The sequence below is a fragment of the Piliocolobus tephrosceles genome, chromosome 20, assembly GCF_002776525.5.
Source record: "Piliocolobus tephrosceles isolate RC106 chromosome 20, ASM277652v3, whole genome shotgun sequence".
Taxonomy (NCBI): domain Eukaryota; kingdom Metazoa; phylum Chordata; class Mammalia; order Primates; family Cercopithecidae; genus Piliocolobus; species Piliocolobus tephrosceles.
Window position 1 is genome coordinate 18,234,395 of NC_045453.1, and position 11,870 is coordinate 18,246,264.

The 11,870-nt window shown below is 48.8% G+C and overlaps 1 protein-coding gene across 3 annotated transcripts; it reads left to right on the forward strand.

Moving 5' to 3' along the window:
* Positions 1-488: 488 nt before the first annotated feature.
* On the forward strand, positions 489-10,763 carry PIGT (phosphatidylinositol glycan anchor biosynthesis class T). Of its 3 annotated transcripts, XM_023228009.2 has the most exons (12): positions 489-758; positions 928-1,105; positions 3,268-3,395; positions 3,714-3,814; positions 3,923-4,009; positions 4,560-4,647; positions 4,756-4,853; positions 4,952-5,117; positions 5,808-6,008; positions 8,639-8,804; positions 8,919-9,002; positions 10,098-10,763. In XM_023228009.2, the coding sequence occupies exons 1-12, from the start codon at positions 572-574 to the stop codon at positions 10,348-10,350; spliced, it is 1,737 nt and encodes a 578-aa protein (XP_023083777.1). In that variant the 5' UTR covers positions 489-571; the 3' UTR covers positions 10,351-10,763. The 3 variants fall into 3 exon arrangements, with proteins under 3 accessions (XP_023083777.1, XP_023083778.1, XP_023083779.1); XM_023228010.3 differs by lacking the exon at positions 3,268-3,395 and having other exon boundaries at positions 497-758; positions 928-1,065; XM_023228011.2 differs by lacking the exon at positions 3,268-3,395 and having other exon boundaries at positions 512-758.
* The last annotated feature ends 1,107 nt before the right edge of the window (positions 10,764-11,870 follow it).

Here is an 11,870-nt window from a genome sequence, read left to right on the forward strand (position 1 = left end):
AGACAAATATGTGGTAAAGTACAAGTATAGTAAAATGTAAATAGTAGAATCTAGGTGGTGGAAAACAGGTGCTCATTCTTTCAATTTTGTTTGAACATTTTTGTAATAAAAGAACCACTTATTTGGGGGGTTTGCAGCCAATGGAGACACTAGAAGCTAAGAGGGGCAGGAAGTTCCTCTTACTTTGGGAAATGCAAATTAAAACCACAATGGTTTTCCCAAAAGTAATTGACCTTTTTCAGTCAATGTCTCCTCAACTATCAGATGGGTAAAATGGCAGGGGGGGGAGCTCCCTATTATTAAGCATTTCCTGGTGGGTGGAAACGTCTTGAACTGGGTGCGGTCTCAAGCTGGTTACTCGCGCTGCCTACTCCCTCTCGTGTCCTCGCAATACCCCGCTTAGACCCACCAGCTCGGAGGCAATCTTCGCGACCTGCGCAGGCGGCCGCTCTGATAACCGCATCCCGGTTTCCGGGACGGCATCGGAAGTCACTTCTCATACGCCTTTCCTATTGGATACCGGCTTTTCATGGGGCCGAGCGCCGCTGGGTAGGCGGAAGTAGCCGCAGGCATGGCGGCGGCTATGCCGCTTGCTCTGCTCGTCCTGCTGCTCCTGGGGCCCAGAGGCTGGTGCCTTGCAGAACCCCCACGCGACAGCCTGCGGGAGGAACTTGTCGTCACCCCACTGCCTTCCGGGGACGTAGCCGCCACATTCCAGTTCCGCACGCGCTGGGATTCGGAGCTTCAGCGGAAAGGAGGTGAGGGCGCGAGATCTGACCAGATAAAGACTTCCGTGGTGCCTGCTGGCTGGCCATAGGATGGAGGCAAACTTTGGGGGCGGGGCCTAATTCCTGAGTGGAGTTCTGGATCCTGGATGTAGACCCCGACGAGGTAGGGATTGTCACTCACCTGATCCCTTTTCCACAGTGTCTCATTACAGGCTCTTTCCCAAAGCCTTGGGGCAGCTGATCTCCAAGTATTCTCTACGGGAGCTGCACCTGTCATTCACACAAGGCTTTTGGAGGACCCGATACTGGGGACCACCCTTCCTGCAGGCCCCATCAGGTGCAGAGCTCTGGGTCTGGTTCCAAGACACTGTCACTGAGTGAGTGCACACCTTGGGCCCCATTGCAGGCCATGGAGGGAATGTGGCTGGGAAGGTGTTGTCATCCTGCCACTGCTCTTGGGGACAGCATTTCCAGTAGGCAGCGATTCCATGGGGGTAGAGCTGGCACTGGAAGTAAGAAATGTTACCGCAGATGAATAAACTTCCCAATCCTAAAACTTTCAGAACTGAGATAGCACATGCATATCCCTGGAGAGGCAAATAGCAAACAGTTCATGCTTATTTGGAGGTAAGGCAGTAGAAAACTGGCAACTGGATAACTTTTTAAAAGGCATTCATTAATATTTTTTTAAATGATAATAAATATCACAAAGGCCAACCATAACATATCTGTGTGTTACAACTGGCCAACAGGATGCTATATCACAGTGTTAGAGAAACTGCTTTTGTTTGGGAGGGGGCAGGTCTAGTTACTGTGCCTGTACTACAAACCACTATTTCCCAGTGGCTGCTGTGGCTATCCTGTTTAGAATAGAACTTTTCTGTGCAGTGGTTGCAAACATGTCTCCATGGGCCACATAGGTAAGAAATGAATAAAGGTATTTTAAAAATTGGCAAACACAGGAATGAGAAATATATCTCATTCTCCTCTTAATCCCACTGTAAGAAATCAATAGTGCAAGTATGATATAACATGTTTTAGGGCAATAAAAGGGAGCAGCAGGAATTGTGGCAGACTAGAGAGTTTGTGCAACATTCTAGGGAAGACAGCTCTGCCACTCAGCTTCTATGGATTGTTGCCATGTGGGAATAGAGGCCTAACGTGTTCAGACTCAAATGTTTCAATAAAAATGTTTTGTAGAAACAAGGTCTCACTCTATTGCCCAGGCTGGTCTCAAACTCCTGGGTTCAAGTGATCCTCCTGCCTCAGCCTCCCAAAGTGTTGGGATTACAGGCAAGAACCCCCACACCTGGCCTCATTTTTCAAGAGATGCCAGAAATCTGGAATTTATTGTGAAAATTAGAAAATTCAAATATCAGCAAGTAATTTAAAAAATTTTAAAGTGCTGTGCAGGTCAATGTTGTCCTTACCAAATGAAGCATGTTTATGGTTTGGGTAGAGTTTTCAGGCTTCAAGTTTGCCATTTTTATTTGACACTTAAGGACTGGAGCAGTTGAAAACCTCTGTAGATAGAATTATCAAAAGCCCCCAGACAACACTAAGGAATAAGGAATAAGCAGTGACTCCCTAGCTTGCCAAGACTTTCTCTCTTGCCTCAACTCTGGCTCCCCTACCCTTTCCTGTCTACTCTGCTGTCACTGTCTCCCCTCAGCCCATAATTGCCTGAAATGTGGAACTAATGCTTAGAATTATTTCTAGTGCTTATTAAGTTTTATGGCTTTCTATAACTGAGAGCAAATCTCTTTTGATATTTCTCCACGAAAAGAACATCTAATTTAATTTGATGTTTTTATGAAATCCTAGAACAGTTGTTTTTCCCATGTTCAGTGAGCTTTTTTGGATATAAGACTTCTCACCATGATAGTAGAACCAGGACTTACCTTTATTCCCAGAGTATACACAGGGCAGTGTGCATTGTTTTGCCCAGCCAGGCACATTCAAGGAAGATCCGTGAGGTCATTTCAGCTTTGATATATGAGGCGCTTTCCATGGTGTCAGGGGAAGCACGTAGATAACCCAGACTGGTCCTTGTCCTCAAGTTGCTTACAGCCTAGTTAGGGAGAAAAGGTGTTCAGGACACGTTGCTGCTGCCACCTAGCCATCTCCCAGGAGGGACCTAGTAGGAGACTTGGATGGTCAAAACCATGACTGCACAGAGGAGGCTGTGCTTAAGGAAGGCAGGAAAGGCTTCCTGGAGAGGGGGTAAGAACTGGAGCCGGATCGTGAAGGTAGGCAGAAAGAAGTGAGCAAAGGCTTGCAAGGAAGGAAGAATCACCTGAGCAGAGACCCATGGGGATGCAGAGATGTCCAGAGGACAGTGAGGAAGAAGGGGCTGAGTAGGATGAGACCCAGCAAGTCGGCTGGGTGGGGGCAGCAGTGTTCCAGCTCCATCAACTGGCCCGTCTAATAGTTAAGAATACAGCCTTCTCCTACCATAGGTTTAGCAGCCAGTTGTGGGCTCTGAAAGAGGGAGCAGAGATAGCCCCAGGACAGTGAGTGGATTTGTGTCTCTATCCAGTGTGGATAAATCTTGGAAGGAGCTCAGTAATGTCCTCTCAGGGATCTTCTGCGCCTCTCTCAACTTCATCGACTCCACCAACACGGTCACTCCCACTGCCTCCTTCAAACCCCTGGGTCTGGCCAATGGTGAGATAACCCCTACAGCCCATTCCTTCTTCTTCTTCTTACCTCCTGCCCAAACCTTTGCCTCCTTTTCCCTCAGTTTCCTGCTTCCTCAGCCTGGGCTAGATCCTAAGTCCCCTGTGTGTGCAGGCCCCCAATACTGTGCCATCTCTGCATGCTTTCTCCCAAGGAGAGAAGGGAGTCCCACTCCCAGCTGTGACTGTCCAGACTGTGGTGCTAGAGGTGGTGTGGGGAGCAGGAGGGTCATTCCCATCTCTGGAGTGTGGATCCTGAGGGGTCAGAGCCCAAGGCCCACCCCAGACAGACCTCTGTCTCCCTCAGACACTGACCACTACTTTCTGCGCTATGCTGTGCTGCCGCGGGAGGTGGTCTGCACTGAAAACCTCACCCCCTGGAAGAAGCTCTTGCCCTGTAGTTCCAAGGTGAGGCCGCGCAGCCTGGCAGCCGGGGGCATGTATAGAGAACCTGCGCCCCATGTCAAGTGCTCCATATGGGGCTTCTCTTCTCTTATCTCTTTCTGTCTCCTCCAGGCAGGCCTCTCTGTGCTGCTGAAGGCGGATCGCTTGTTCCACACCAGCTACCACTCCCAGGCAGTGCATATCCGCCCTGTTTGCAGAGTAAGTCACGGGGAGTAGAGGAAGCTGCCATCCAGGGGCTCAGAGAAGGTACATGTAAAGCATGTGGCCAGTGTCTGGCTTGGGCTGAGTGAGCACTGAGTGGTACATGTGATGATGGTTATTCAGGGCATTGGCCAAGCACCAAGAAAACAGTGGTTGCCTAGCAAGGACTGAATAAATATTTGTCATGGAAAATAGTGGTTCAGAACAATAGCTACGCGGGTGCAATTGCTAGCTCAGTCACTTGCCAGCTGGCGTAACCTCGGGTGAATCATTTCATTCCCCTGAGCCTGGTTTCCCACCCTGTCACATGACATTGATAGTAGAATCCACTCGTAGGGTTGTTGTGATAGTTTATCAAACTGACGCACATAAAGCTGTCAGCACAGGGTCTGACACGGGGTCAAGTGCTCAGGAGTGGGTGGTAGCAAATCGATGGATGTGACGATACATAGATGAGGGATTGAGTTTGAGTAGGGGTCTTTTTTGGGGCTGTGTGGTTGGGTGAGAGTGATACCCCCTCACTGCTGCCATCTGGCCCTTGTGATAGAATGCACGCTGTACTAGCATCTCCTGGGAGCTGAGGCAGACCCTGTCAGTTGTATTTGATGCCTTCATCACGGGGCAGGGGAAGAAAGGTAAGTTACCTTGGCAACTCATCTCTACCCACCCATGCCAGCCCTGCCTTATCTATGTGGACTAGGCCTAGACCTGGCCCCTGCTCAGCCCTGCTCTCTGTTTCTCAGACTGGTCCCTCTTCCGGATGTTCTCTCGAACCCTCACGGAGCCCTGCCCCCTGGCTTCAGAGAGCCGAGTCTATGTGGACATCACCAGCTACAACCAGGTAACAAGGTCTCCAACCACACACACAAACACATCCCTGGTCCCCAAGACCAGCCTGCCCGCTCTGCTTGCTTCTTAGCCCTGCCTTTGTGTCCCCAGGACAACGAGACATTAGAGGTGAACCCACCCCCGACCACTACATATCAGGACATCATCCTAGGCACTCGGAAGACCTATGCCATCTATGACTTGCTTGACACCGCCATGATCAACAACTCTCGAAACCTCAACATCCAGCTCAAGTGGAAGAGACCCCCAGAGAATGGTGAGTGGGTGGATGGTTGGACTGCCAGGTTGCAACAGCTACAGAGAAAAGACTCACAATCCCATGTCTTTGCTGTAAGATGATAGGGTTGTATTTAGACCAGATCTCCAGAGTCATATGCTGCTGACTCTAGCACTTCCAAGCTCTATGATTTTGGGTAGGTTCCTAAACTCCCCAAGCTTCAGCATCCACATCTGAAAAATAAAGAGTATACTCAGTGAATTGGATGAGATGATGTGAAAAATGGAGTTAGTTCATGCATTTGCTTAATCAACCAAATACTTTTGAATTCATACTAAGTCCAGGCATAGAGTGTTGAATAGGACAGAGGACACTGCACTCAAGAAATACAATGTCTACTAGTTGAGGGCAGGTGTCAGTTAATTACAGTTGTAGTTCAGTTCCCTTACCAAGGGAAAGAGCAGAATATCCTGAGAGGACCTGGTTTGGGTTCGAAGGGGGCACGGTGTTCGTCACATAAGCACTTTGATACCAGCAACCTATTGTCATCATTGCTTGTTGGCTGGGGAAGACAGGGATGATTCCAGAACCCAGATTGCCCAGTTTCAGCGGCAGGACTGTTCCCCCATCTACTCATTGGCTTGGGACTCTGAACATGGCCTGGGCAGTTGGGGTGGGGAGTGACTCTTACCTTTGGCAGCTGTTGACTGTTGATATTTCTTTACACAGAGGCCCCCCCAGTGCCCTTCCTGCATGCCCAGCGGTACGTGAGCGGCTATGGGCTGCAGAAGGGGGAGCTGAGCACACTGCTGTACAACACCCACCCATACCGGGCCTTCCCAGTGCTGCTGCTGGACACTGTACCCTGGTATCTGCGGCTGTATGTGCACACCCTCACCATCACCTCCAAGGGCAAGGAGAACAAACCAAGTGAGGACCTGAGTCCTGAACCAGGCCCCCAGCCCACCCTTTCATGCCCTCTCCAGGTCCCCCAAACTCTCATTTCCCTTGGTAGTTCCTGAAGTACCTCTGAAAGTGACACAGGCATAAAGAGTAAGGAATAGTTTCAGAACTGGAACGGGAGCCTCACTGTGCCAGGTTCAGAAGTAATTTATAAAACGGAAATCATTAAAACACATCATACTGGTGATTCTTAATAGGACTGTACAAGGACAATAGCTTCCTTTTTCACTTACTTTTGCCTCCTTTCTGGAGCGTTGGGTTTTGTGATGATTCATAGACTCTTTAAGGTAGGGAAAGGGCTTGGCAATGTTGGGCTTTTGAAGCTAGGAAGATAGCAGAGCTGGAGTAGATGGTGTTTTGCTTCCTTGGGAGGGGTAAAGAGGTACAGTTAATTAGAATTTAAAACAAATTTTTATTTTTATTAAAATTTATTTTTTTATTATTTTTCTAAAGAGAAGATATTATTAGTGCTTCCTATTAGGTGCCAGGTATAGTACTAAAACACTTGCTTTTCTTTTGTGTAGGGGGAGACTAGTAGTAAAGTAAAAGGCCTCTGAGGAAGAGGTTGTACCATATCCCAAACAGCCAAACTTAAACACCTTTCAGTACTTTCATTGATTCCTATGTTTTCAAACCTATGGTGAATAGTTTCACTTATTTTCAGCACCCATTATTTGTACCACCTTCAAAATCTCTATTTCAGATATCCTAGCTGTGTATGCTGTAGGTTTTTCTGTTATTATTATTTTAAAACTTCTCCTTTGGAAAATTTCAACCCGAACCCAAACAGAATAGTGTAATAATCCCCTGTACCCACCCTGCAGCTTTTTTTTGTTTGTTTGTTTTAGGAGACAGGCTGTTGTTCTGTCACCCAGGCTGGAGTGTAGTGGCATGATCATGGCTCATTGCAGTCTCAGACTCCTGGGCTCAAGCAGTCCTCCTACCTCAGCTTCCCCAGGGCTATAGGCATGAACCACCATGCCTTTAATTTTTTCATAGAGACAGGGTCTTGTTATGTTACACAGGCTGGCCTCAAACTCCTGGCCTCAAGCAATTCTCCTGCCTTGGCCTCCTAAAGTGCTAGGATTATAGGTGTAAGCCACTGCCTGCTGGTGTATCTTAAAGCAAATCTTAGACAATGCATCAATTAACCTTTAAATACTTCAAGGATTTTTAAAAATGTAACCATGTCATTACCACTTCTGTTTTCCCCTGTGGTCTTAAACATGTCTTTTTTTATATTTGGTTTGTTTAAAGTGGGATAAACAAGGTTCTCACATTGCATTTGCTTTATCCTAAGTTCTTCTCTTGGGTGGGCACGGTGGTGCACACCTGTAATCTCAGCACTTTTGGAGGCCGACATGGAAGGACCACCTGAGTCCAGGAGTTCAAAACCAGCCTGGACAACATCGTGAGACCCCCGACTTCTACAATTTTTTTTTTTTTTTTTTTTTGAGATGGAGCCTCATTCTGTCACCCAGGCTGGAGTGCAGTGGTGCAATCTCGGCTCACTGCAACCTCCACCTTCTGGATTCAAGCGATTCTCCTGCCTCAGCTTCCCGAGTAGCTCGAACTACAGGCACGTGCCACCACACCTGGCTAATTTTTTATATTTTTAGTAGAGACGGGGTTTCACTGTGTTAGCCAGGATGGTCTCAATCTCCTGACCTCATGATCTGCCCACCTTGGCCTCCCAAAGTGCTGGGATTAAAAAAAAAAAATGTTTTTAATTAGCTGGGGGTGGTGTCGCATGCCTGTAGTCCCAGCTACTCAAGAGGCTGAGGTGGGAGGATCACTTGAACCCAGGAGATCAAGGCTATAGTGAGCCATGATCATACTACTGCACTTCAGCATGGGCGACAGTGTGAGACCCTGTGAGACCTTGTCACCAAAAAAAAAAAAATTTCTCTTTCTTTAAAATTAATAGACTCTTCTTAGAGCAGTTTTAGGTTTACAGAAAAACTGAGCACAAAACACAGAGTTCCCATGTACTCCCTGTCTCCACGCCCAGAATTTCTCTTATTACAAACACCTTGCTTTTGGTGTGGTACTCTTCAGTCTCTTATCATCTGTAGCAGTGCCCATGCTTTTTTTTTTTTTTAAATGCCAATTATTTGTTGAAGGAACTGGGTCATTTGTTGTATAGAATGTTCCACATTCTGGATTTGTCCTTGTGCTGGTGTTTAACACGGTCCTCCATCTCCTATATTTCTTGTGTATTGGTGGTTAGATTTAGAAACCTGATTAGATTCATGTCCCACATTTTTGGCAAGAAAAATTCCCAGGTGGCTCTGTGAACTTCTTGCACCACATCAGGCACTTGGTGTCTGGTGCCCCAGTTTTAGTGATGTGAAGATTGATTAGCAGTCTGCAGCACTCCTAACAACCTCTCTTGACCGCATCCTGGGATCACTGCCCTGGAAACATCCTCTCCCTTTTCTTAGCCCCTGCTTTCTTCCCTAGCCTGCCTGGCTTCTACGCTCCCAAGCCCACCTTCTAGGCACCCAGATTGAGGCTCCATGGCAAGCAGCAGGGACAGGAGAAGCAGGTAGCCTGACCCCAGGAAAGAGGTGTGGGTGACCATTGCGTGTCTCCAGGTTACATCCACTACCAGCCTGCCCAGGACCGGCTGCAACCCCACCTCCTGGAGATGCTGATTCAGCTGCCGGCCAACTCAGTCACCAAGGTTTCCATCCAGTTTGAGCGGGCGCTGCTGAAGTGGACCGAATACACCCCAGATCCTAACCATGGCTTCTATGTCAGGTGGGCTCCACCCCCACAGGCCACCTCTCATCCCACTGACCTACCCTCTCTGCTGCTTACCCCTTGGTAGGGGAGCCAGGTGGGAACACGGGCCATCTCTCTGCTTCTCTGTAGCCCATCTGTCCTCAGCGCCCTTGTGCCCAGCGTGGTAGCAGCCAAGCCAGTGGACTGGGAAGAGAGTCCCCTCTTCAACAGCCTGTAAGTGTGATCACACTCACTGATAACACATCCTCAGCTGCCTGCTGGGCCTTAACACAGGTGACCAGGCTCCTGCAGGGGAGTTCAGGGTAGATGTTATATCTTCCAAAGAGATGTGTAGATTTAATTCAGTCTTAATAAAAATCCTGGCAGTCTGTGAAATTTGGGAAGACTTTATAAAATGATTTTAAAGTGCTTCTAGAAGAATATTTTTACTTATAGCCTACATTTACTCCCTGATGCTCTTAAATATTTAATCAAGCACTTATCAAAGTGCCAAGTGCTTCTGAGAGCACTGGGTGTACAAGATTAAACAAAACAGACTTGGCCCTGGCCTCCCTTTGCTTACAGTCTAGAGGGAGAATTCTGGTCTAGAAAGTAATGGTGTCAGAGGTGGGGTAGGAATTGATTTACTGGGTTATCTAGGAAGGCTTCATTGAGGAGGTGGCCTTTAGGCTGAAATTAGGCTAAGAAAGAGGCAACCAAGCAAAGGCAGGGCCCCTTTCCTCCACTTCAACACCAGGCTTCTCTTTCTCCCCTCCTCTCCCCTCCCCTCCCCTCCCTCCCTCCCTTCCTTCCTTCCTTCCTTCCTTCCTTCCTTCCTTCCTTCCTTCCTTCCTTCCTTCCTTCCTTCCTTCTTTCCTTCCTTTCTTTCTTCTTTCCTTTCTTCCTTCCTTCTTTCTTTTTTATTTTTTATTTTACTTTAAGTTCTGGGATACATGTGCAGAACGTGCAGGTTTATTACATAGATATATATGTAGCAGTCCTCCTACCTGCTACCTACCTGCCTACCTGCAGGTTTATTACATAGGTATATATGTAGCGGTGGTTTGCCACACCCATCAACCCGTCATCTAGGTTTTAAGCCCCGCATGCATTAGGTATTTGTCCTAATGCTCTCCCTCCTCTTGCCCCCCACCAACCGCTCTCCTTTTATCAGGTTTATAAATTGAGCTGTGCCTTCTGTTGAAAGGTTTTGAGCCTAAGAGAACATTGGAAACACTGTGTTGCATTGTCCAGTACTGCCGGAATGAGGACGGGGTGAGATGGGGAGGAGCAGCCAGTCCTGTCTCACCGCTCTTCCCCTGACCCCAGGTTCCCGGTCTCCGATGGCTCTAACTACTTTGTGCGGCTCTACACGGAGCCGCTGCTGGTGAACCTGCCGACACCAGACTTCAGCATGCCCTACAACGTGATCTGCCTCACGTGTACTGTGGTGGCCGTGTGCTATGGCTCCTTCTACAATCTCCTGACCCGAACCTTCCACATCGAGGAGCCCCGCACAGGTGGCCTGGCCAAGCGGCTGGCCAACCTCATCCGGCGTGCCCGAGGTGTCCCCCCACTCTGATTGTTGCCCTTTCCAGCAGTTGCAGCTGCTGTTTCTCTGGGGAGGGGAGCCCATGGGCTCTTTCTGCCATTTGCTCTCCTTGGAGTTGGCTTTTGAACCAAAGTTCCCTGGACCAGGTCAGGGCCTACAGCTGTGCTGTCCAGAACAGGAGCCGCAAGCCAAATGTGGCATTTGCATTTGAATTAACTTAAATTAGAAATTCATTTCCCCACCTGTAGTGGCCAGCTCTATATTGAGGTGTTCAATAAGCAAAAGTGGGCAGTGGCTGCTGTATTGGACAGCACAGAAAAAGACCTCACTGCAGAAAGGTTGGTTGGCAGCGCTGGCCAAGGTGATGGGATGTGCTGCAGGGTGTGTGTCACTGTGTGGTGGATGGAGTTTACTGTTTGTGGAATAAAAACGGCTGTTTCTTTGATTCTTTGCCTCTTGTCCTTGAGTCCTGGGAAGAGCTGGGGACTGGGGATTATTTGCTGGGTGCCTGAACAGTACCTCCTGCCCTATGCCTGCAACCCTCTCCACAAAACAGAAAACAAAACAAAGCAAAACCCTACCTCCTCCCACCTGGCTGGAAATTTCTTCTCCTGATCTGCTCCGCCGTCCTCCCCATCCCCATCTGATTGTGATTCCCAGAACTCCCTGAGTTGTTTGGGAGTGTTTCTGAAAGCATAATCCGTGACCATGGAAATGAATCAGCCTACTTCTTGGGGCCTTGAGAGCCAGTCCCCATCAGCAAGGGTAGAGTGGAGGGGCGGGAGAGCTGTGGGTGGTGGGTCTCTACCTGTAGTGTGCATCGGAGTCATTGGGGGCACTTGTGAAAATGATGTAGGTTCCCAGGGTCCAGATCCTACTAATTCAGTTGGTCTGGGTGTGGCCCAGCCTTTGACTTTTTAGCAGGCTCCTCAGGAGCTCGTGCTGTGCGCCGTCCTCAGACCACCCCAGGCTTTGAAGCCAGGCTCATTGGATTGAAGCCCGCCCCGCCCACCTCCTTTGCTGGTTACATAACCCTGGATTCCTGTAAAGCAAGCCTTTAGGCGGGTGCCTCCTACTGCCCTCATCTTCTATCTTTTCCTCTGGCACACTTGGCATCAACTGTGTGTTATTTGCAGTTCCCCCCACCTCCCACCCCACTCAGTTCTCCCATCATAGTGGTTTGGCCTAGAATGCCCTATTCCACCAACCATGCACACCTCTCAACTGCCTGGTTCCCTCTTACAAAACCAGATGAGGCTGGCCGGGCGCGGTGGCTCACGCCTGTAATCCCAGCACTTTGGGAAGCCGAGGCGGGTGGATCACGAGGTTAAGAAATCAAATCAAGACCATCCTGGCCAACATGGTGAAACCCCATCTCTACTAAAAATACAAAAAAAATTTAGCTGGCCTGGTGGCGCACATCTGTAGTCCCAGCTACTTGGGAGGCTGAGGCAGGAGAATCACTTGAACCTGGGAGGCAGAGGTTGCAGTGAACCAGGATTGCGCCACTGCACTCCATCACACACACACACACACACACACACACACAC

Coding starts and splice junctions, on each gene's coding strand:
- PIGT (XM_023228009.2), top strand. CDS start 572: ATGGCGGCGGCTATGCCGCTTGCTCTGCTCGTCCTGCTGCTCCTGGGG. Junction 3,815..3,922: donor TCTTGCCCTGTAGTTCCAAG/GTGAGGCCGCGC, acceptor TGTCTCCTCCAG/GCAGGCCTCTCTGTGCTGCT. Junction 5,118..5,807: donor GAAGAGACCCCCAGAGAATG/GTGAGTGGGTGG, acceptor TTCTTTACACAG/AGGCCCCCCCAGTGCCCTTC.